We start from the raw sequence: 26771 nt of genomic DNA, 5'->3' as shown, positions 1-26771 counted from the left end.
CAGTAAAGGATGGTAGATAGGGGTGAGAAAGCAAGCATTGTCTTCTCTGCAGGATGAGGTAAAAAAATAAAGCGTAAAAAAGAAAAAAAAACAACTGTGCTTGATTTTTTTTAACTGAAACTATCTCGTAAAATAATGAAATTCCAGTCAACTGTTTACATTTTTTAACCACATTCCTTTGTATTCGCCATCAAAACTATGATCAGATTATAGCAACATGTTGATGGTAGTTACTGGTGTGGTTATCCAGCAACTTGTTAAAAGAGAAACATTTGCCTAAAATCCGGAGATTATATGTGCTAACATAATTAGACGCAAACAACCCGACGGTTGCACAGAATATTGTAAAAATGTGAATAAATTGTTAAAGTAAATGAAAATGGAAAATATCTGTTCTTCTGAAAGAGTGTCAATGGCACACTTTATCTTGATACCTGTCATTCCGCTTCACAATTATTTATATATTCATTCTTTATTGATTTTCTTTTATAGTTTTTTAAATAATTTTATTAATTATTGTTTTTTTTCTTTATCAATACCTTCCTTTCATCTGTGCACTTTCACTTAATGTAAAGCGTGTTGCATTGCATTTTAATTTACAAAACGTGCCGTATAAACCGCTTGAATGACAGATTGAATGAATGGCAGCGGAATTCAACGGAACATATATATTTGTTCCGAGATAGGAATTGTTTCTGCCGTGAGCACTTCGGTGTGGGACCACGGGGGACACGACAGAAGACGGACACAAATATCTGCAACACCAGGTGTTTGAGTACTGGGATGGAGTTTCGTTGACACTATTTGAGATAGCAGCTTTACGTTTCATTTTCAGTTGCCGTTGTCTGTTTGAAAACACTACGACACATATCGGGAACATTCACCCGAGCAATATGGCTGATAATATTGTGAGTATAACGGAAGCTTACATTGTTGGCAGTGAGGAATCAGTCAGCTAATGGGAATTAGCTTATTAGCTGAAGTCCGGAGTGATGAGGCAGCAGAATTAGCTTGCCAGCTCACGTTAGCTAGCAAGCGGTAGCTAAGGACTGACCGCGGCCTGGTTTGTTAGCTAACCGGCTAATGTTAGCTTCTTTTTTTTTTTAGCTAGCTTGCGACGTCTGAATGAAATGAATAACTATTCGCAAATGACAATGTCGGGTATGTAGCTGAAATTTTGGTTTAGCTCAGTAGTCAGAGCAAAACACATCTGTGGTCACCATAGACGCTTGGATGTTTGTAGGTTGATAAGTTAACATTTTCGAATGACTTCGTATGGAAGTCTTAACGCCAAATGAAAGTTAGCTAAGCTAACCACCGGTTAATTATTAGTGAACCATTCGCACTTCCTCGATAATTTCACATCGTTTCTCCGAAAGAAGCGAGCTCACAAACCAACATTTCAGTTTTGCATTGTCATCGTTGTCACACTGTTGGCGATAATACTCCTGTCAGCGCAGGAGTTGTTTTCATTGTGTGACTCATTGGGTATTAGACGATCACAGCTTTTGGTCGATTTCCTAGCTGTTCTGATATTTTCTATAAGTGGCTGACGTAAGAGCCCACACATTCCGATAATTTAAGATGACAAACCCCTGAGCGCATTTAATCTCTAGTGTCTTCGTCTTTCTTTCTTCAGATCATCCGGGTACAGTCGCCAGATGGGATGAAGAAAATTCCTTCTACCAAGAGGGAAACTGCTTCTGCTTTTCTAAAAAAGGTACTGTTTGGGGAATGTAACTATATCAGGAATTAGGAACACTTTGTAATTTCACCTCATGTACTTGCGCACATGAAGTGAAACGAAATGCCGTTTCCCCCCCGGCCCACAGCAGTGCAACATACAGACAAAAACACAAAAGGTTTATGAGGTCCAGAATAGATCTTGTACATTAATAAAACCCGATGGGCTTCAGATGGTATTCATTCTTAGACAGTCTTAACATTTATTTTTTTCTAACATGTCCTGGGGCTGTTCTGAGTGTCATCTTGACACTCCCACTTACAGTATTAAGTACAGTTTTGTAGAACACATGCATGCTTTCTCCTGTGGAACACTTGGCACTGATCTTTCTATCTTGTAGCTCTGCAATGATGCTGTCATTGAGAGCTAAGTTGTTAAAATTACGCCTGTGATTCCCTGGGTTTTGCCTTCCCCTACTCAGTGTTAATTTATGCATGAACCTCTGCAGAAAGGACCAGAGGGGTGCAGTGCTGCATTACTACCCTGTGCTGCCCCTTCCCTGTGGCTCAGTGGGAAGTTTTGTGTTTAGAGTATGGCATGTGCATTCAATATAGTATCACAGCTGTGTGTTAGATAATGCTTTACATCCCAGTCCCCACCACACCAGTCATGAGTGTCTTCCAGTTGGTATTGTTACCTTATAATTGCATTGTAAATTACACATCCATTCTAGATAATCAAATTTGTAAGGAAGTGTATGACAAACAAATATGGAACTGATCTGAAAATGAAGACTGTGATTTATAAAAAAAAAAGAAGATTTTATCCTTGTCCAGTTGGTCACAACAAATTGCACACTAATACTGACTTTAAAAGGAGTTTAATTTTTGCCATCATTGAATTTTGAATCCTAAAATAGAAGCGTGGTTCACCAGCCTGGTTTTAGTGGCGTGTTGCAGCAGTTCATTATTAAAAATTCATGTGTCTTTGTCAACGCAGGGTTATGTTGCCTGCAAATCAGTTGTTACTTAACAACGTGCATGTAGCCACTATATATGATGCAACAGGCATGGGTGTAAGTCCATGAATACTGGGATGGAATCTAGCGCTTTGCATGTACTCCTGTGTATAGGGTTAGTGGTTGTCTTAGGAAGGGCATCTGACGTAAAATTTTGCCAAGTCAGTATGCAGATTGACAAGACCATACCGGATCGATCGAGGCTCCATGCCGGATCGGTCAAGGTCTGGGTTAACAACGGCCACCATTGGTGCTGTGCCCTGACAGGGTACTGATGGAAACTGTAAAATCCGCTGCGGTGACCCGAAAAACAGGGAACAAGCCGAAAGAAGAAGATGCAGCCACTATATGAGAAAATGGTGATTGTGGAAATTAGTCTGTGCTCTGCAGGCTGTTTCTAAAAGAGACATTATGAAAGCAACTGACAGTGATTTTCTTTATCGAAAAACTGTCCTTGTGCTACAGGAAATGCTCTATACTCACCACTTCATGCTCAAGGGTGTTATATTTACTCACTTGAAATTTGCCTCACAGTTCTAATACCATTGATCTTGAAATGAGAAACGGAAAAATTGCCAACTGTAATGAGACAAACATTTGACAATGACATGTAGTTTGACAGATTGCTCGCTAATATCCATCAGTTGGTGTTTGGGGAGTTTCAAGTGCTTAAATCGTCATTACCAGATGGCTGTAGATGTAAATGACATCAAAGGTCATGACACTTGTGGCACTGTCTATATATTATCAATATTTTTGGAATATGTTAAGTGCCTCATGAGACAGTTATAGTGAAAAGTCACTGACACATGTTTTATACTGAAGATCAGATGATGTTTACCATTGGTTGTTGAAGAAAGTTATCTCATATAATGAAATAACACCAACATTGGCTTTCATTCCTGTCTGAAATGAGATTTGCAGATTGTTAAAGTGCCACAGGATACTTTCTTGGCTGGCAGACTTGTAGTGCTCTTAATAGCACTGAAATTGGCTTGCTCTAGAGTGACCTTATATACAGTTCCTACTGGTCCACTTTCTCAGCCTCCAAGCAGGTCATCTGCTTGCTTGGATATGATGGTTGGCATCATTTGTAAGTGAAGATTTGAATACCTGTTTACACAGGTACATACATTTTCTAAGGGTCTACATTTTTCTTTTTCTTTTTTCTATCCTGAAGGTTGTTGTTTACCATTGTATATTATTGTTGGTTTAATGTGCGAGCACTCCTAATTCCAGAGATCTGTTTGAAATCAAACTGGGTTCACCAGTGCTGTTAAATTGTTACCTTCCCCGCTGCCAAACGGAAAACAAACGTAGCTGAACTTTGGTTTCGGCTATTGATGTTGTGTCTATTGGTAAAGGTCTTTGACAAGCTTTTCTACCGTCTGCTTGCCAGCCACAACAACTTTTGTTTCTTCTTAAAACTTGCTGCTCTACTTACTGCCTTATCTTAAATTTAGTTGTTATACTGAAGACTGAAAATGCTATGCGGCATATATTTTTCCAAGAGAAGTCCAACGTGACAGTAACCATAAAAATGGGTGACTGCAAAAGTGTCTACTGTTTGGATTTTTGTGTATTAGCTGTTGTCTTAAATCCCCCCCCCCCCATCCATAGGGTTAGTGGTTGTGTCAGGAAGGGCATCTGATGTAAAATTTTGCCAAATCATTATGCGGATTGACAAGACCATACCGGATCGGTCGAGGCTCCATACCGGATCGGTCGAGGCCCAGGTTAACAACGGCCACCATTGGTGCTGTGCCCTCACAGGGTACCGATGGAAACTAAAATCCGCTGTGGTGACCCCTGAGAAACAGGGAACAGTCTGAAAGAAGAAGAAGAAGCTGTTGTTTTAAACGTGCCAGCAATAATACTGACATTTGTTTGCATGTGAATCTTCAGTATTGCAATTTGCATGAATCCATGAATTTTACTTTTATTGTCCTAATGAATTGCAAAACCAGACCAGAAACATCAGCATCCCTATTTTACCCTCAAGCATTAGCAAAAACCCAGATTATTTTGATGGCTTATGGCCCTGTAATGGCCTGGTGGCCTGTCCAGGGTGTCTCGCCGCCTGCCGCCCAATGACTGCGGGGATAGGCTCCAGCATCCCCGCAACCCTAAGAGCAGGATAAGTGGCTTGGATAATGGATGGATGAATGGCAAATGCTTTTCAGATTCAATATGTTGTTTTTCTTCAGACCATACTAATAATAGAAAAAAAATTGCTTTCTATGATCATTTTCAACAGAACAGTCTAAAAAAAAGACCTTGCATCAAAACCAGCAAGTTTGTAATAGTTGTTGATTATAGCCAAGCAAGAAGCAGTCAGAGGTCTTGCATACACAGCCAATGAGGACGTTTCTGCTACTGTTTCTCTCATGTAGATTATTACTGATTTGTTAGTTACACTTGGCCTGTGGCCAGTTGGGTTGCTGTATTTTGCCAAAAGGCAGATAGCAGGTGACCTAGTTTTTTTCCCCCCTACTTTGGTAAAAGGAGAAGAAGCTCTGGCAGTTGTCAAAAATTTCCCTGTGCAGGAAATACCTGATCTGAAGTGTTGTCGAATTTCTCAGTTCAGGTAAAATTATGCTTGGTTATTAGAGTTCATTTTCAGTTTGGCTAAACTTGGACACCACTCTCTTCTTTCTCAGGTGGCCAAAGAGTTTGGATTCAACTCCAATGGCTTCTCCATTTACCTTAACCGCAACAAAACAGGAGAGATCCTGTCCCAGAACAAGACCCTCAGCCTGCTCAAGATAAAGTGAGTTGTAACGAATTGTTGTCAGAACCAGTCATGGTTGTTATTTAATGGATAAAATGGCTTGCATTTGATACTTATAGGTGCTTATAGGTACTCCCCAGTCCTTTAAAGAACATTTACTTACTCAAAAAGTTTGGGAAATGTCATGGAAAAAGTGATTTGTTTTATTCTGACAAATGTTTAACCTCAAGCTCAACTGCTGATAGATGTAACACTTTTAAAGAAATAATACCTAAAATAACCATCTCAGTCCCTTATTATATGAACCTAAGTTAAAGTTCCAGTTAGAACTTAAACTTGGAAAGAAAAAAAATAGATTTGATCAAATCAGACATTCAAATATAAATGGCTACATATTAGTCATGAAAAGATAACTGCAATGTTATTAGAAAGTTTGCAGTTCAGTTATCAAAACCTTAGGAGTCTTGCAGTATATTTAAATTTGGAGTATGGCTGGATTAGTGATGCAGCTTGATGAAAAATTGTTCACTTTTATAAATGCTCAAGAAAAGTTTGTGGTAACACTTTCTATGAAGCTTGCGTCTATAATGCCCTATAAGCATCTATAACACCCTATAAGCATCTATTGCATCTATAATGCCCATACTTTCCTATAATGTGTATTACAATGACTAACAGCTATGGCTGAAGACTGTGAAATAGCACTGAAGTCTAATTATGCATCTCTACACAACTTCAGCAAAACAAGTTGGCTATGATGCATTATGACATTTGACAGATAAAAAGGCTAATGATGACATTTATAATGCATACATCTGTTTTAAATTGACATAATGTATCATAAAAGTGGTTATGAGGTGTTGTGAGGGCGTATACATGGTTATAATGAATCTTACAATGACTTATAGCTACACATATAGGGTGTTATAGATGCTTATAGGGCGTTATAGATGCAAGCTTCATAGAAAGTGTTACCAAGTTTGTTAAACTCTTACTTGTGCTCGTCTCCCTCTGTAGGCATGGGGACATGTTATTCCTCTTCCCCTCGAGCTCCTCAGGGTCCTCGGGAGAAGTCATGGATACAGCCACCCCTCACTCATCTTCATCAGTACCTTCAACCTCCTCCTTCTCTGCTCCATCCTCCTCCTCATCCTCTTTTATGCCTCGCTCCCACTCTGCAACCCAGGTCCAAGAAGATGAGATTGATCAGTATCTGGCCAAGCAGGATGGCAAGATCTACAGGAACAGAGATCCACAGCTGTAAGAGAAAGGGGTAGACTAGAAAAGCGCTATATAAAATGCAGTCCATTTTACACATCACTGTAATAATTAATATTGACTACATAACCATATTCAAGGATTCAGACTGTTTCTATAATTAGGTTGACTAGGCACCACAAAAAGACGTTTTAGTGTAAAATTATGAAAGGGCTTTGTCATGTTTCGAGTTTTACAATTAGAGATGCGCTGATCGATCAACCGATTCCAGTCACCAGCCAGTTTTCAGCTTGATCGACCATGACCGGTGACCAGCTGGTCAGTCTCAGATATATCTGATTCTGTGCCGACCAGATTTACACAAATGCGCTGCACGATTGTTCACGTCACAGATACAGCGACACAGACAGTAACGTCACAGCCACACACACAAATGGTAAAACATGTAATCAAAAACTGTCGTTTACCCTGGGAAAGTAAAACATGTTAGATCAAGTGGGGATATACTGCAATTAATTTTCAGTTGGATTTTATTTAGAGTTGTCCCGAACATCTTTTTTTTTTTTTGCCGTCATGTATTCGGCAGCAAGTATTCAAAGGTATTTGACGCTATGGCAGGGGGCTGTGCAATAATCAAATAGATTACAGATCTAGACTATAAAAACTAAATTGCTTGTATTTTTTTGTTATTATTAATTGTCTTTATCACATGCTATCATTAGACGTTATTGTAATTATGCTATTGAGAGACAAAGGTAAAATTGGACTTCAAGGTATGTCCTTTTTATTGACATAAACTGGCTACAAATACACTTTCAAAGTGCAATCGGTTGCTCACAAAAAGAAAAAAGAAATAAGGCTTTTTGTCAGTGTAGACTTTTCCATGAAATCTTAAATATTTCCATGCCATATTGCCAACTGCCGTTTACCGTCTCCCAGGGCAAAAAAAAAAATCGAATACTGATTTTGCTGTCGATAACAATGGCATTGATCGAATGCAGCCTAGATTTTATTTGGACAAAAAAAAAATCTCTATCCAGTAACGTAGAGCACTTTTTTATTTTGAGATTTGAGTGAGAGAAGGTCCTGTAACCTGGTGCAATTTTGGAGAAAATGCAAAAGTTATTTAATAGTCAGTGTTTTATTATGAACACAGAATTGAAATTTCCGTTAAAGAAATGTCACAAAAATGTTTGTGTATGCTGTCAATTATAGTTCTCCATCCATTATCTGAACGGCTTATCCTGCTCTCAGGGTAGAAAACAAAATCCGAATCGGCCAAAATCTGAAAAGGCAGGACAGACTTTTAAAACATCAGAAATTGGAATCAGCTAAGAAAATTGCAATCAGTGCATCTTTAATTACAACTGACTTTTTTTTAAGAGTAATTTTAGAAGTTGTATACATTTGAAATCAGCGATGTATATATTTGAAAAAGGTTGATTTATTAATTAAATGATTGTTGCAGGTGCCGACATGGTGCCCTTGGAAAGTGTGTACACTGTGTACCATTAGAGGTAAGTGTATACATCTCACATTTCAATAAGGACGATTCATGTATTTGAAGTATATATTTTATTTTTTTAATATGGTGATATGACTTTAAGCTTTGGAGTTGAATGGGTCATTGTATGCAGGCTGCTCCTAGTGTGGACTAAAATATTAACAAAGCACAATCTCTTTATAGACAGTACATAGAGCAGATCCAAAGAGGTGGCAGGTAGGCATATATAAGACTAGCAGAGGTACCTGGCGTTGCCCGGGGAAAATGTTCTCACCAAAATAACCAAGACGATATAATCGATGATGAAATCTAGGATAATTTATAATATGATACATGTGATAAACGAATGTCGAATAAACGAATCTTATTAACTAAAATGATCAAATGTCATAATTTTCAAACCATTCATCGAGCTTCTTTGCCAATGTGTGTATTAATCACTCAGTGCTTTCAAGCGCCTCAGGGTAAATCACGTTGCGTGCTTTCAGGCTAGCTTTGACAATGTTAGGTGTAGTGCCTCCCTTGACCCCTGGAAGGAAATGCCGGAAGTCTCCACAAAGCATCGTTGGAATGCCTCTTTCACAAATAAATCAAATTTTTAACTTGGTTTTTCAAACATTTTTCGAACTCTGCAATCCTTGGAAAGTGCTGATTCTAAAGATACCTTTCTTTTTGTTCTACAATGAGTATTTCTGGAGTTTTAAGCGAACATACAAACATACACTCTTGCTTTATATATATATAACGAGAGAGATATATAGATAGATAGATAGATAGATAGATAGATAGATAGATAGATAGATAGATAGATAGATAGATAGATAGATAGATAGATAGAAGCACAATTGGGTTCTCCTAGTTAAATAGCCCACCCTGAAGCAGGGACAATTGTGATTAGTTTATAGTTGTAAAGGTGGTTTAATATGTGGCTGAGGTCAAGTCAGTTTTATTTGTATAGCCCAATATTCAATATCACAAATTTGCCTCAAGGGGGTTTACAGCAACATGACATCCTGTCCTTAGACCCTCGCATCAGATAAGGAACAACTCCCAACCAGATCAGCACACTCAGCAGAACTTTGCCGATTCAACTTGCCCTGCCCTTTTCTGTCAACTTGCTTTGCTTTTTCAGATCATAATGTTAGCACTAATGTGTATGGAAAAATGTTTAGCCTGTATTTTGTCAACTATACGCTGACTTATTCTTACACCTTTTTTTCCCCAGCCTTTTGACGAAGACTACCTGAACCACCTAGACCCACCTGTCAAGCACATGTCATTCCACGCCTACATTCGCAAGCTGACTGGTGGCTCAGACAAGTGAGATACATCATAATTTATTGTGGAATTCCTCATTTGCAAACACTGACCTCCTGTACCTGAAATACTAACATCCTCCTAGGGCAGGGCAATATATCGGTATTATATCAATATCGTGATATAAGACTAGATATTATCTGGGATTTTGGATATCGTGATATGACATAAGTGTTGTCTTTTCCTGGTTTTAAAGGCTGCATTACAGTAAAGAGATGAAATTTCCTGAAATTATTAGACTGTTCTAGCTGTTGTATTATTTTTCTCTACCTGTTTGGACATAATATCCACATTACTAATGAGTATTTATCAAAAATGTTATTGTGTAAATATTATTTGAGAGCAACAATAGTCATTTCTATAATGACATCAAAATATCAACATCGAGGTATTTGGTCAAAAATATCATATTTGATTTTGTCCAACATCGCCCAGCCCTACATCCTCCTAATTATCGTCTTCTGCAGAGGGAAGTTTGCAGCATTGGAGAACATAAGCTGCAAAATTAAATCAGGTTGTGAGGGCCACCCTCCCTGGCCAGAAGGAATCTGCACCAAATGCCAGCCCAGTGCCATCACCCTCAACAGACAAGTATGTACAGTCCCATAGCACTGTGCTTGCCACACTGTCTTGGATTTAAGTGCCTCTACACAGTGTTTACATTTGCACTTCACACTGTTGATGTTCAGCTGCCGTGCTCATCCAAAACAACTCAACAAGTTAGACCTATATTGTTTGAAATTACAATCTTGAAGACTTGCATGCAAACAACTGTACTTCTTGATAGTTTTTATTGCTGATGTATTGAAAACATTAGCTAATATATAAATACAGTTAGGTAGTACAGGAGCTAGATGCAGAAGAAGAACAGGGGTAGCAGGGAGTTTGAGGAGAAAGTTAAGTTGCTGTGGCTAGCAAGCAGATATGTTAGAACACGCTTGTAAAAGAACTCAACTAAGAAATACTAGGAATTGACAATATATCATTTGAGATGATGGTCTTAAAATGCATGTGAAATGCTGTCTACTGTTACCAGTGCCTATCCCCATCTTTTTTTCTTTTTCTTTTTTTTAGAATATCTTTATTACATTTTCGTATACAACACAACAGCTCAGACATGACAAAATGATTAAGAGTAAGAAGTAAAAGATAAAAAAATAGTGGGTATTATCTCCATCCCCAACCCTCACCATCCCTTACAGAGAAAGGCAACATCAATTAAATAAATGTGTCAACAGATAGCAAGGTTACAGGAAAACTGGTTTTGCAATAGAAAAGGTACAGGGACAGGCTAGGCCGGTTTAGGAAACCCTTGTAATATTGAAGACGACAGCGTGGGTCCAATATGTTCTAAGTAAGGGTCCCAAATGGCCATCAATTTATGAAAAAATTTCATATCTTAGTGCCTGCATGAATGGCATCATTAATTGTTTACACTTTGTGGCAGCATGTTTGGTATTACCCTGCACTCACACCAAAAGTGCCGTGAGCACAAGCTTTCACTCTGGAGGCTAGTCGTTTACTGCCAGCCACGTAATGGTCGTCACCAGGGGGGCAGGTTTTTCATGCTGTGCTGCAGACCTCAAGTATAGTTGTGCCCAATAGCCTAATAAGTTTGTAATGAAGATAGTAAAGATGTTTCAGCAGGACGAAATCCCTTCAGTGCACCATTGCTAATTTACATAAAGTTAACCCCAGCTCAATGTAATTGTTGCTCCGGGCGCTGGCAGTGCTTGTTGCTGCTGCTTTGGCAACTGGCTGCTTTTGTCACTCATGGCGCTTTTAGTGCAAGTGCAAGGTTACACTGCAACTTGGACTAACAACTTGTGTTATAGTAAATAATAGTCTAAAAATATGGGTGCCAGCAGTCAGCAAGGTGATGACAAAGCAATAAATCTCTAAATCTGTGACAAAATTTAATCCTATGCTCTGTCTTTGCTTGCCTGGGGTGATTTTGAATTCAACAAAACAGATGCCAAACTAAAGAAATTGGCTTTGCAAATTTTGTTCTGTGGAATTTTGATTTACTTTCCTTATAGACCGATGTTAACCAATTGAACTTGTCATACCAGCTGCACTGTGGACCTTAACTGCCGGCATACACTCCTTTGCCATTTTGTGCAAATTGTAGTCAAAACTTCAAATGCATTTAGATAGATAACTATCCCATTCCTTTCTCATTCTTAATATTGTTTCCCGAATTACAAACTCCTTGTAGCAGCTCTAAATCATAAAAATTACATGAGATCAACAGTAATGTGTCCTAGTGTCAGCACCATAATATCCTAACAATAACAGTGATTAGAGATTCAATATAGTAGGTAGAAGGTGACAGAAGAGACTGACTATTATGACGCACAGAGGGGTCATGTAAATCCCTCTTCATAATCCAGAGAATGAATGACTTAAATTTAAATACCCGTGACACAATTATTCATTTTTGACTCAACAGAATCCTGAAAGTGTTTTTTTCTTTGTGCTAATTGCAGAAATACAGGCATGTGGATAACATCATGTTTGAGAACCACACTATTGCTGACCGCTTCCTGGACTTCTGGAGGAAGACAGGGAGCCAGAGAATGGGTTACTTGTACGGCAAGTACACTGAGCACAAAGACATCCCTCTCGGCATCAGAGCTGAGGTGGCTGCCATTTATGAACCACCACAGGTGAGTGCAACCTACTGACTGTCTGAATTTATTTATTTATTTGTTTGTTTGTTTATTTATACGGGATTCCCACAGAAATGTGGGATTGGTGAGTCTGGAAATGTGTGGGAAAATGTAAAAAAAAAAAGGTTTGTTGATTTGCAGGTCTTGTCAGATTCAGAGATTACATAAATTCATTTGGAAAAATATTGTCCTTCCCCAATACAGAAACAAATAGATATTATGGGTAGATTTATCCCCAGTCATTACATATTATAATGTTTGTTGTGAAGAACAGTTTTCATCTATGGTGTTATTGTGTGACAAATATGATGAACAATATGACTTAGCACAAATCATATTGGAATACCTACTAAAATCTTCGAATTAACTCAAAGAAGTTGGCTGGAACCTGCTATATCCTCCCATTGCAATTCATAACTCGCACAGGTAGTGGGGGATCAGGAACATTTATTTGTCATTTCATTTCATTTCATGCACCTGCACACATGAAATGAAACGAAATATTGTTTCCCCCAGCCCACGACAGTGCAACACAAAGACAAAAACACATATCCAAAGTACAAAAATGCATATATACAACGTATATATATATGTATATATAAAAATCACTATCCAAGAGAGTGAACACCAGGATGACTGTCAGAACTGCTGGTCTGCATGGGCTAGTAGTTAGCTTGGCCTGCCCCGCCTCTGCGTCCTGTTAGACTGCCCTTGGTGTTTCCTCCTCGTGTGCAGCTCCAGGCAGGGCCATGGTCCCCAGGCCCACCGGACGCAGCAGACCAGGCTCCCACAGCCGATCCAACCACTGGCGTAACATATTTATTATGGGCCCTGGTGCAAGCAACCCTCGTAGACCCCCCCCCCCCGTCTCTCTCTCACTCGCTCACACACACACACACCACCACCACCATAGGTGGGTTTAGTAAGTAATTTTAGTAATTTATTTGTATAGCACCTTTCACAGATATACAATCACAAAGTGCTTCAGAGCATAAAATATAACAAATAAAATAGAAATATCAAAGTAAAAGACAAAGTTTACACAGATGAGTTATTGTAAAGGTCAGTATGTCAAAGATTGGCTACACTTCAGAACCACGGAGAGCGGACGCACCACGGACAGAGTTCGGAAACCTAAACAGACGGTCTCCAAATCAAATCAGTCGACAAGGCAATGAAACAAGTCAACAAAGCAACTAGGCTGTAATATAGCTTAATAGCCTTGTCATTCAACAGTAACGGGAGCACACATCACACTCAAAACCTGGTAGATTGCATGGTTTGGCACGCACGCAGCACACATGGCAGCTGTCCTTTTTTTCCTTGCTCTCCTTCCTCTTTTTACATCCACTTTTATGTGTGTAACTCATGCTTGCTTGCTTGATTTTATTTTTCTAACGTTACTTATGTAGGCTAGATAGGTAAATGATATTGCGCGCGCTAAACAAGCTATCATCACATGCTCAAAACAGACACGCAACATTGGACTAGGACAATGCATGCAGAAATATTGACGGGCCCCCCCTAGCGACGGGCCCTGGTGCCACTGCACCGGCTGCACCACCTATATTTACGCCAGTGGATCCAACGCTAGCTCTCCCAGCCAGACACCTTCGACACACCTTCCCACACTCCACATGACGACACCAAAAACACAGTCAATGCTAGCCGAGGCCACCGCCAGATCGCCCTCGGTGTTATCGGAACTGCCAGTCTGCATAGGCTAGCAGTTAGCTTAGCTTGCCCCGCTTCCGCGTCCTGTTAGACCGCCCTCTATGTTTTCTCTTCGGGTGCAGCTCCAGGCAGGGCTGTGGTCCCTGGGCCCACCGGACGCAGCAGACCAAGCTCTCCCAGCCGATCCAGCACCAGCTCCCCCAGCTATCAAACGAAGACACAAATTTAGACGCAAATATGGACCACAAAAAAAAAAGGACGGATGCAGTTTAATCTAGAGAAAAATGACACGAGCCTCCTAACACATTACACTCCCTCAGGAAAACCCGCAGCTGGCAGATGAAAAGAAGTGGTTGGCTGGCTCCACGTGTATTGGTTGGAGGATGCACATGGAAGTCTACATCCTCCTCAGCCACTGTAGGGGTCATGCAATGATGGAGCCATGGGAGAACAAGTAATTGGACATGTTAAAATTGGGATGAAAAGGGGAGAAAATCAAGTTTGGAGAAAATACAGAATTTGAAAATGGACACTGTGTATTAAACTGGGATAAATTCCATGATCATGCAACCACAGATAGTGATTAGCTCTTGGTGTGTTAAACAGTTGCTTGTGATAAGACAAAGATGCTTAAAGAATAGGGTCACTCTGAACCCCCGCTTCATTTTAGTGAGCTGAGGTGAAGTTTAGAGTAATACATGCAAAAATGTCACTTAATCGCCTCAGTGTTGAGAAATTTGCCGCATAGCTGAATCTTCTTTCAGGGCTTCAATTTATTCCTGTAGGACAGTTGTTTAAATCTCCGTATTTCCCAGACCATAAGTCGCTGTTTAATTTACTTGTCTGGCTCGTCTTGTGACTTATATCCAAAGCAACCTGTACAATGTAGTTTTGTCGGAGGAATGTACTACATTTCAACCAAGGCCACTAGATGGCACTGTTTAAACTTGTAGTTCAATTGTAAATACTGTACCGCCATATAAATGCGACTTGCACACCGAAGCGACTTTTCCCCCCCTCACAACAATGTTTTTTGCTGAGTGCGACTTGCACTGCGGTGCGACTTGTAGTCCGGAAAATATGGCAAAACAAGACGCTCAAAGCACAGTCACACATACAGACGGGTGACAAATTAAAGGGAAAAACCTGAATGCTTGACCTCTACAGTGAGGGTGTCCTGGGGCTCTGTTATGCTGTGGGGGCCATTTTCCTGGCATGGCTTGGGTCTACTTGGCCTCTAAAAGGGACAAATCAATACAAAGTTATTCTGAGTAATCACCTTTATTGTATGACGAAGCATTCCTATCCTGATGGGAGTGGTCTCATACAGGACGACAATGCCCCCATCCGCAGGGCACAGGGGATCACTGAATGGTTTGATGAGTATGAAAATGATGTCAATCATATGCTGTGGCCTTCACAGTCATCAGATCTCAACCCAGTTGAACACTTATAGGAGATTTTGGACCAACATGTTAGACAGCGCTCTCTACCACCATCATCAAAATGCGAAATGAGGGAATATCTTTTGGAAGAATGGTGTCCATCCCTCCAGTAGAGTTCAGAGACTTGTAGAGTCTATGACAAGGAACATTGAAACTGTTTTGGAGGCTCATGGTGGCCCAAGACCTTACTAAGACACTTGATGGTGGTTTTTCCTTTAATTTGTCACCTGTCTGTATATTCATATATTTTATGTTTACATAGAAATCGAATTTTTGCAGTTGATACAGTAAATCTCAACCACCTGTAAACTTTCACACTTGTGAGACCGGGGGCTATGTGTTAGTTTGGATATGTGTGTTCTTGTAGTTTTTGGATGCATTTTTGTCTTTGTGTTGTACTGCTGTGGGCTGGGGGAAACAGCATTTTGTTTCATTTTATGTGCACAAGTGCATGAAGTGAAATGACAAAGTCTTCCTGATTGCTGAGGTTCTGTTGCTCAGAAGTCCTGTGATGTTGACTGTGGCTGTGTTGGCTAGATGTAGTGTAAACAAACCTGTCATTTGACAGTCAATGGCACAGACGGGTAAACACATTTGCAGAGGTACAAATAAAATCGTTTAACTTGATAAAGAACATAGCTTGTGACTTTTTTCCCCGTTGGAACCTATCTGAATGTATTGTAATACTCCTGTTTTTGAAAAGGAGATATATTATGGTTTTTGAAGGTTGAAATGATGGCTCGATCGGTCCGTGTTAAAGCCCAGTGAGAGTTCCCTAATACTGAAGTGAATACTGAAGTATTTCTTAAAGAGCAGGGTAACCAAATTGACAGATTTGCTTCAAAATACTTTATAAATGTGGGAGATGTATTGCTGTTGACATGTTAAAATGTGTTGAACCATGTATAGAACTGATTTGCGGAGTTAGACCGTTTTTGGGTATTTTTCCCTTTTCCTTTCTTGATTTTTTTGGCCGGCTTCCTTGGTGACGTCGCTGTCTTCCTTTCGGTGCCACACCCCCAGAGTCGGAAACCAGTGGACGCTGCAGATTTTTACACGTTTTTGAAGCTTTGTTTTATATACTTCGCAACATTTTTAATCATACAGAATTGGCTGGGTGGTTACTGATATGTTTTCCTGGGGTATAGGTATCCCAAAACACAGATTTGAGCTCAGTTACCCGCCACTTTAATACTGGGTGGCATAGTGGCCCAGTGGTTAGCGCTGTCGCCTCACAGCAAGTAGGTCCTGGGTTCGAACCCCAGGGTTGTCCAACCTTGGGGGGGGGGGGGTCGTCCCAGGTTGTCCTTGTGTGGAGTTTGCATGTTCTCCCAGTGTCTGCGGTGGGTTTTTTTCTGGGTGCTCCGGTTTCCCCCTCCATCAAATGAAACATGCATATTAGGGTTAATACTCCTGTCTGTGCCCCTGAGCAAGGCAATGAGAAAAGAACTGGAGTTGGTCCCCGGGCGCAGCATGAAGGCAGCAGCCCACTGTTCCTAGCTACACAGATCACAGCTAGGATGGGTTGATTTGCAGTAACTGAATTCCCCCAAGGGGATTAATAAAGGAAACTTAATAAGTGGTGTTTGGATGTCTTCAACAAAGGCATGGATATAAAAAAAGAGATTTAAACTATGCTTGTAAGTCTTCTGGTCCCCTATAGAGTTGTAATAAACTTGGGCAGCCAAAAGGGGACAGTAGATGCACCCTAAAGGATATCTAAATACACACCTGTAGAGCAGTCATGAACTTTCAGACTGTGACTGTGGCTGCACTACAGATTAGTACTACAGTTTGAAGTCGTTTGATCGCTTGTCAATGTTCTTTTAGCTGCATCTGTGTTCCGTAAGTTGTTATAATCGTTGTCATCTCGTTGTGTAGTCATAAACTTTTATACCAATCAATATTTGTGACCATGTTTTACCCTTTTCATTCTTGTTGTTTCATATTTATATGCCATCATTCTTGGCTACTGTGTTTCAGAATGCCACTCAGAACAGTCTGGAATTGTTGGACGATCCAAAGGCTGCAGCTGTGGAGGAAATCGCTTCCAAACTTGGCCTGTGCAAGGTTGGACTACTCCTGTCCTCAGCGTTATTTTACACCACCTTTAACTTCAGAAAAGCAAATGAAAACTTATACTATAACATACATGTATTAGTATTACTCTTAATGCAGACGTCATTGACTAGGTGGATTCCCGTCTTGTTAGTAGTCTTGTGTAGGCTTCCTCCCAATACAGCACAATACAAATCTTTGGAACCTTATCCATATATTGCCAGTCTCCTTTTCCTGCAGACTAGCTTGTCAGTATTCGGAGATATTGGGCTGCCCTGTCAAGGTGCATAAGAACCTCGTCAGTATCGTGGCATTCCCAGAATTCCTGAAACTTCTCATACTGATGGCTCAAAGAGCTTCCACATGTTGAAGTGGCCATAAATGTTTCAAGACCTTATATCGCACATGCTTTTTTTACTTTATGCATTATTTTCAAAGGGGTGGGGCAGTACCTTATAAAGAACTTTACATGTAGACACGTTTGCCTTTTTATAACCTGGTTGTGGTGCTACTGTACTTTTGTATCACGTTTTCTAAATTGTAATGTTTGAAATTGATGATTTTGAATGATGTATGTGATTTTGTTGATATTCAAAGGTTTTCTTTCCTCTGGTATGTAGGTGGGCTGGATTTTTACTGACTTGCTGTCTGAGGACACGAGGATAGGCACTGTTCGCTACTCGAGAAACAATGTGAGGATTCATCCAACTTTAGGCAGTTGTGTGTCTCGTAAAATAAGTTTAACATTCTTGTTTTTCATCTGTGGTAATTTTATCCCTACTTTTGGCAGGACTCGTACTATCTAAGTGCAGAGGAATGCATCACAGCTGGATTCTTCCAGAATCAACAGTCAAACCCCTGTAGACTCTCCAGAGAAGGACATTTTGGCTCCAAATTTGTCACGGTAGTAGCAACAGGTAAGATGTTGACCTGCGATGAGTAGACCTGCAGCAGAGACCAGCTTCCTCGCTTCTTGTTTAAAGTAAGAACGCATTGGGCATCAACAACACTTCCTGTTGGTAAATACAGGGAGACTTACATTTTTCTTTTTATCTACCATGACTCATAATTTGAGAGGGAATGCTCAAATAAGTTATTTGCTCTGCACTTGTACTATTTTGAGTCATTAATTTTGGAACGATGCCAAAAGAATCAATTCCACTTATGACAAAGTTAGAGAGGTTCTGTGTCAGAAGCAGCATAAGACCAAGTATTTTTCTATGCCCCAATTTTTTCGTGCAAGTTCACATAGATTAGTTGAGTATGAACATACAATTTAGTGATCATCGATAAGTCGTTGACTTTTTTGAATTTTAACATTCTTTATTAAAATTTCACTGTAGGCCCCAGCCTTCTGTAATTTACCTACTCCCATATTGCCCACTTTATTGCAATCTACGGATTTGAAAATCCATTTTAGTGCATTTAGTGTGTCCAAGATTATGAAATATTGCCCCTGAGTTGTCCTTGCTCCGATAAGCAGATAGATCTGAGTCCATTTGAGAAAACTAATAGATTAGATTGGAGATCGCTGCGGCCCATTGGCTTATGATGTCAATGTCAGGAAAATGAATGCGCAATGTAAGTGTTAGGGCCCGTGTTTCCTTTTTAATATAAAGATGAACAGCCTCATCAGTCCTGCTGAAAAGCACAGAACTGAGTTGCAATCTCACTGTTAAGACTTGTGTCAGTAAAGGTTAGGCAGCCAACGCTGATGCCATCCATGTACAAACAAGTAGAGCCTGAAGCCCAGGCATTCACTCTGTTTTACTTGTTTAGGGTAGTTGCCTATTTTTGTGTTTCCGCTATTGACAATTTAATCATGCTGTGAATTAATGGTGATGTGTTTTATCATTTAGTTTTGTACACTTTGGTTGGCGTTTTTGTTATTTTTAAGGCTCAATAAGTATTTAGAAGCTGAAGTTACCATATATTGAGCGCTTTGGGTATCTAGAAAAGCACGATGTAAATGTCATGATTATATTATTAATTATTATATTGTCAGAACAGTTGGTAGTGGTTCACTGTGCAGAAACTTGAGAACAAATGCCACAAGCTATAAAAGTTTGACCAAACTGAACTTTTGCTTCAGGCAGTATACCCTTACCCTTCTCTACATCTAATATTGATTCACATAGAAATAGGAATAATTTAATTGCTCATAAGGCAAAATGTTATGACTTTGCCAAAATACAGAAATTCCACAGCTAAATGTGTTGGTCTACCTTTGTGCCCTGTTTGTAGGTGGTCCAGACAACCAGGTTCACTTTGAGGGTTACCAGGTATCCAACCAGTGCATGGCTCTGGTGAGAGACGAGTGCCTATTGCCTTGCAGAGATGCCCCAGAGCTAGGCTATGCTAAAGAGTCCAGCCCTGAGCAGTATGTACCAGATGTCTTTTTCAAGGTAAAAACCTATTTATATTGCGCCCAACACTCGGGTTGAAATCTGCATTAATATACACAACACGCAGAAACCAATGTACACAACACACAATTTTCATAAAGCTGGCATTATCATCCACACATAATGTCCTTTCCTGAGGTTGGATTGTGTCAAATTCACATTTGTTCAAATGATCCAAACCATGGGCCTATTGAGCAGAGGGATGACCACAAACAGCACTCTATACTTGTCTGAGACAATCTTCCGAGTGTTTGCGAATTAATGATTACTCTTAATTTTCTACTGGCAAGGGCAGAAACAGCCGTTTCATCAAGATGTCAGAATAGAATAAAATATATCTTTATTGTCCACCAGGATCGAAATTTGTCTGCAATAAATATGCTTTTCTGTCTGTGCTCTTGTCAGGACAAAGACAAATTTGGAAATGATGTCACATTTCTTGCTCGGCCTCTTCCCGTGGAGTACCTTATTATAGACGTGAGTATAATGTAACATTTTCTATATTTAGGGGATTTAAAAAAAAATCAAAATTCCTCTATAAGGAAGAGCTCAAGTTTGGCATGTAGAGCACTTTAAACTTTTTCATTCAGTTCAGTTTGCACATACTTAATTTGTGTTTACATTCTTGGTGATGTAATCAGTACTGTAAGTGCATTTCACGTTTTGGTCTCTCTTATAAGGTTAACTCCATGTCTCTGGATAAATTCCTTGTTTTCTTTTTTCTTTACAGATAACTACCACTTTCCCCAAGGATCCCCAGTACACCTTCTCCTCCACACAACGCTTCCCCATAGAGAATCGAGACGTCCTGGGAGAGACACAAGTAACACATTTACACGAGACAGAAGCTTGTTGATACAGACCTCACCTCTGAATCAACCAATCTTGTTGATCAGGCATAACGATGAACAAAAAAAACAAAAACAAACAGGCAATCAAAAATTAAGCAAATACACCCATTTGTTGGAATATCCTTGTTGATTCTGACAGTGTTAGCATTTTAACTGTAACTATTGGCGTGTGTGCAGTAGGGATGCAATGGTATACAGTATGTTGTCGGCCTGTTCGGTACGGCCCCTACGGTTCAATACACGCACGTGAACTGCGGTATTATGATATGCTTGTCATTTTAGCTATAACTAGCGTGCTGCGTTGCAGACTACACACATGTTGTGCATTCAGATTCACAGAACATCTCTAGAGCCTACCAGAATTTCCCCTGAGCCTATCAGCGCTCCGTGTGCAAATACAGGCTGGAGAAGAGAGAGAAACTGCAAACACATATTCTCTCAGCTTCAACGTGACAATGACGAGCGCTAGCGAGACAAAGAGAAGCAAATTTGAAGAGGCACCACCGTCTTTCAAATCCGCTGTGTGGGAACATGTTGGTTCAGCATGCAATGCAATGATGAGGCTAAGAAGACCGTAAACAGTACAGTTTTCAAGCTTTGCTTTACCACTGTCGGCTACTCGAGTGGAAACACTTCTAACATGATGTGTCATTTACTTCGCCATAACTCGGCCATGGTCCTTGCAGGTGGAGCAAGGAGAGTCCAGTCATTAGCGAAAACACAACAGTCTCTTGCTGCTGCCCTCCAACAACAATTTGTGACAAATTCAGAAAAACAAATAAGAAAAACAGTGTTCATAGCCAAAGATTTGCACCCACCTTTGGTGGTTACTGACTCTGGATTTCATCACCTGATAGGGAAAAAAAATTGAACCGCGTTACAATGTCCCCTCCCACACACATTTATGCAGCAAAGTAATTCCCAAACCATATGAAATATCATGTAGAGAAGTTGGAAACGAATTAACACAGACACCCTATCTAGAACCTCGACATAAAGGAATCGATATCGCATATAGGGTATCAACTTGATGTTGTGTTGCACTTTATGCTCTTTTTTAAATTTGATATTGCCTGTACAAGTATGTACCCTCTTTATTTAAAACTAGAATAGCTCCCCAGCGTTGCCCGGGGAAAATGTTCTCACCAAAACAACCAAAATTATCAGATCTTTACGATATAAGTGATTATGAAATATAGGATAATTTATGATATGATACATGTGATAAACGATTATCAAATAAACGAATCTTGTTAATGAAAATTATCTAATGTTATAATTTTCAATCCATTCATCAAGCTTCTTTGCCAATGTGTGTATTAATCGCCGCAGACCCACCGCCACAAAGCGCCACAAAATAAACTCAATTTTGCAAATAAATCAAATTTTTTACTTGGTTTTTGAAATATTTTTCAAACTGTGCAATCCTTGGGAAGTGCTGATTCTAGATACCTTTTCTTTTTTTCTACAATGAGTATTTCTGGAGTTTTAAGCAAACATACAAACATACACTTTCGCTTTATATGTAGATATAGAAGGCAAGGCAAGGCACCTCCAGGTTGTCAAAGATAAGCAGTTTCAATGTTTTTCGCCCCTCGATTTCATACAGTAGCGACAGAAACCAGGCCTAGACGGTCATGCTGCCATTTTTCTAAATGGAAAGTTTTGTCTATAGGCAAAATAAAGAGTTCATTGTTTAAAGATACTGAAACTGTGCCATTACTGTGGCTCAAAAACCGTGATACATACCGAACCATCGGCCCAGTGTACCATTACATCTCTAGTGTGCAGGTACCTTTCATAATTTGAATAAGCTTTGTTCTGGAACTGAATTATACTTTTCCAAAAATTTCATATTTTGGAGTAATTTCTATTCCTGAGAGGTTATGGCTAACCAAGTTCCACAGTGCATTCGTTGCTTTAAAGACTGTTTATTATTGTTTATGTAAATGTACAGCCTAAATAATGACTCGTGTGCTTTTAGGCATGCAAGGCCTGTCGTTTATTGTGTTGCTTTGATTTCCATCGGCTGGTTTAAGATCTCTGCTTTATTTCAGCATTGTCAACCACTCTTAAGTGCCAGAAAAAAAATGATGAATTCCGTAGTCCTTGTGTGGTCAGAGAAAACCTGACGTATTAACCACGTTCTCTTTTCCAATTTATGAACACAGGATTTCCACAGTTTAGCAACGTACCTGTCCCAGTGCACTTCCTCTTCATTCTTGGATATTGTGTCTGACTTCCATCTGCTTCTCTTCTTGGTCACCAATGATGTCATGCCCCTAAGAGTAAGCTAATACAAGCTAATGCATAGTTATATACAAAGCGAGACGAGCACACATTGTTTTGTTGTTACGTTTAACATACAGCAAACCGGATTGGATTAAGACCACATGTTTCTCCAGTCTGGGAGTGGTTATTGGTGTTTTAATTGCCAGGATGTTTTTACTCGGTCTCCTTTGTTCTTGCTGGTTCTATTTTCAAATGGGTCGTAGCCCCTCTGGAAATATCAGTAATGTCTGTCATTGCTTTGAACTTGGTGAGAACGTTGTTGTGGATTAATCATTGTCAAAACTGCCATAACGCAGCCATGATGTAATTTTCTGGGCTGACATATGATGTTGTATAACAGACTTAATGGTGGACTGTTTGACCTTACCTGTGTGTCTCCAATTATATCCAGATCCAGTCCCTGATATCCACCACAACAGGGTCTGAGCTTGCCAAGTGTTTTAGCTGAGCATCTTCTGTGAATTGGTCATAGCATATATGTTGTTTTTTGCAGGACAGCATTGGGCTCCTACTGGATGCAGTGAAAACGTCTAATGAGAACTTGGCACAGACCTGGAAGAAGTCAGAGCAGTGGGCCACCATCGAGCAGCTGTGCAGTAAGTCCCTGCTTATGAAACAGTACAGTCCGTTACTCTAACAGTTGATCATGTGCTGATCTTCCAAATCATGTCTTCTGCCACTCTCTCTGCCCCTGTCTCCTCAGGTACGGTAGGTGGGCAGCCATCAAGCTCTCTGGAGTATGGGGCCATGGGCGGCCCCTCTGTCCCTGCTTCCTCCTCAGCCATGTGGTCCTGTCTCCACTGCACCTTCATGAACCAGCCTGGCAAAGAGCACTGTGAAATATGCAGCCTGCCTCGCAGTTAAAGCCCCCCCGTCCACATCCTCTTCACCCTGCTTCCAACAGCCCCTTCCCCAGTCTTATTCAGCCCTGCCCAGCCCCTCACTTAACTCGCAAATGACATCGTCGCACCGGGACCAGTTGCGAGATTTGGATGCCCTGTATTTTCCAACCCCACCCCCCCTAGCCTTTCTGTCCTTCCCGATGCGCAGATTGTTGTGGGGTAGAAGCGCAAAAGGATGCACTTGTTTACACCAAATTCATAGAGTAAATAAAGTAAAACTGATGACTGTATTCTCGTATCCATCTCCAAGTGGCTCTCAAGATTGGCGGGGTACGTTTAATTAAAGCACTTTGGCTAAGGCTTCTTTGTTCCACCCATGGCTCCGAAATAATCCCGGCTTGGTTTGAATAAATATTGCTGTGACTCAGGACGACAGCACAGACTCTAGTGTTTGGATGTTCTCTCTCACATCAGTGCCCCACTCTCACAATATATTCTGGAAATCTGTGGTGTGTCATTTGAGGGATGATATCACTAAAGTTGTTTTGTGTTGTTTTTTGTTTTTCATCATATTGTCAGCTTGTAACAGTGTCTTGACATTTTGAGTCTTTGTTGTGGACGTTGCTCAGTCAGGTTTTTATAGATCTCTCCCTTTCACAGCCCCTCACAATCAGTGGTGTGACCCCAGACTTGAACGGGAACGGGTGTTTCAGAGTAATTCCACTAAAGAACTGAGTGTACATTTTTAGTTGTAGGTTAAATGAAAATGATAAAAACTCAAATCTCAGATTTAGAAAAAGCTATAGCAAGAGCAGCATGTCTACCCCCCCGCCCCCGCCCCATTTGTAGATCTGATGTTGGCTCAGGTTTCCTCGGTGATAATTTATTACCTTGCTGGACTCATGTCCTGCTCCCTGGGGGTGGCTTCATGAGAGATTGCCCTTCTTTTCTTTTTGGATTGTAGCTTTGTGGGTTTGTTATTTTGAACTCGAGCAAGCATAATATGTAGCCTATTTTTTATCAGCTTTATTTTTCCAGTCGTATTCCCCAAGGCTCCAGTTATCACCATGCCCTTACTGACTCACACTGTATTAGCCATGAGGTGCTCGTAGAAACAAATGGTGCTCCCCACTTTCTTTGTGTCACTCTCAATCTGCGTTTCTCTTCTCTCCTTCAATGGCTCCAGTCCAGAGAAGTCGGACCGTAACTTAGTCTTCAAAGACTTTGGCATGGAAAGCGCTAGGGTCAAAAGTCACCGGGGGGGTATAGAAAGATGCCGAACATTACAAACCCCCACCGATTGTTCCAATGTGCTGTACATCTGGAAGTAAGACAAAACTGGTTGGAGGGAAAAGCTCGAGGGACGGTGAGCTTAAAAAAAGGACCTGTTGCAGTCAGTATTTTCCGTGTTTGGTCTTAACCGTTCTCTACACAAAAGCAAGAAACCCGAGCCTTTTCAATGGGAGGTATTACAGTTGATCCCCCACCACTTCCGTTTTTTGTGAAGTTAGTTCCCAGTGGTTTAATCGGTGCAGAAACTGAAGACCAAGTCAAGCAATTCTCCCTTTTGATTGTGCCAGAGTTATTAGGTCACTAACTATACAGTCACACACAAGCTTACTGGAATAGTGTGTAAAGCCGTTCCTCTCTGCATCAAGGATATTTGAATTAATATTGAGATATGAGAAATCATTTTCATAGTGTACGAGTAAATTGCAGAGGTTATTTTTCATGTTTGTTAATGAAAGTTCAGTTTTTGTCACACATCCTCACATGTGTTTATTATCCACTTAGGTCAGTTAAATGTTCTTTCACCTCGTTCTCCAAACCGTTCAGCCCCACAGAGAGTAGTCACCCGGCCAGGTTCCTGCTGCAGTCGTGTGTGTGTGTGGGGGGGGGGTCATTTAGATGATCCCTGCCAAGATTTTGGTTATTAGAATACCCAAGTGTGTGGGCATAGAGCTGTTCATGTATTTAACAATTTACCAAAGTATTTTAAGTCCTCTTTTTTTTTTCAGTCTCATTCAAAATGCAAGGGGTTAACATTTAGGACTCTACAGTATTTTTTAAGATGATGTCAATGATCCATGTAATGCCGATATGACACTAACTTCACATTTATATGAGGTATGTGGCCCAATACTGCCCTGCGTTTGCATTACGTATACATTTATTTTCCACCAATGTCCATCAATTTTTTTATATATATATATATATATATAGATATACAAATATGGGGTAGCAGATAAGTAATACTCAAAATCAACAGCTGCCAGGCTACTTTCCTTCCGTAAAGTCACCTCTTTTGAGGAAGAATCCTCCTTTTACAATTTCCACGGCGAAAGCAATCACCCTGACGGCACTGCCCCGGTCATTTTGCTGCTGACTACTGATTTAAGTGTGGACTCAGACCTTTCAAAACGTTTTCTTTCTAATATTTTAATACGACTGATTTGATTCCTCCAACCGAAATTCACAATTTCAACACCGTGTGCATTGAATACCTCACCTTTCCACCAACTCCATCTCTCCAGAGCTGGTTCCCAATGCCAAGAGGACTGAACAGGTCCCTTCAGGTCTTCTGCTCTATCGGGGTTAGCTACTGGGGAGGGAAGGAGGGGGGGGGGGCTTTTCAGTTAAGAGGGGGAGTCATGGGCTGCGAGTTAATCTATTTATGAGATGTGTGCTTTTTTTCTAAGAGCTTGAAAGTAATTCCATGGATGAAGTGAGTATATATTTTTTAGTTGTAGACTGATTTCAGAAAATGGTTGGAAAAAATATTTTGTTTTGCCCGTTCTTTCCATTCACGCCCCTGTGTGGATTCTTGAATCTGATGTCAAAGAATGGCTGTGTTTTTTTTTTGTTTTATTTTCTGTTCTTTTTGTTTTGTTTTGTTTTTTTTAACACCTTTTATTAATCCAGGGGAGGTTTGCTGAGCAAGCAGGCTCTTGGAGCGATGTCCCCGCTACCCACCGAGCTGACGGGGGACACGTAAAAGGTGTATGCTGTAGAGCTGGATTTGAAACGAAATAATAATAAATAAAATAAAAAAATCCTATC

At 40.3% G+C, this 26771-nt stretch overlaps 1 protein-coding gene across 1 annotated transcript; it reads left to right on the top strand.

Annotated features, from left to right (window-relative positions):
- The first annotated feature begins 775 nt into the window (after window positions 1-775).
- On the top strand, window positions 776-26771 carry nploc4 (NPL4 homolog, ubiquitin recognition factor). The gene is made up of 17 exons (XM_056297184.1): window positions 776-908; window positions 1640-1720; window positions 5363-5472; window positions 6451-6693; window positions 8120-8168; window positions 9381-9475; window positions 9940-10063; window positions 11962-12141; window positions 17247-17333; window positions 17942-18013; window positions 18112-18238; window positions 19566-19726; window positions 20132-20203; window positions 20457-20549; window positions 22749-22865; window positions 23363-23465; window positions 23573-26771. The coding sequence occupies exons 1-17, from the start codon at window positions 894-896 to the stop codon at window positions 23731-23733; spliced, it is 1890 nt and encodes a 629-aa protein (XP_056153159.1). The 5' UTR covers window positions 776-893; the 3' UTR covers window positions 23734-26771.

Source organism: Lampris incognitus, chromosome 17 (assembly GCF_029633865.1).
Source record: "Lampris incognitus isolate fLamInc1 chromosome 17, fLamInc1.hap2, whole genome shotgun sequence".
In the NCBI taxonomy this organism is placed as follows: Eukaryota; Metazoa; Chordata; class Actinopteri; order Lampriformes; family Lampridae; genus Lampris; species Lampris incognitus.
This window is presented reverse-complemented; position numbering and strand designations above follow the sequence as displayed.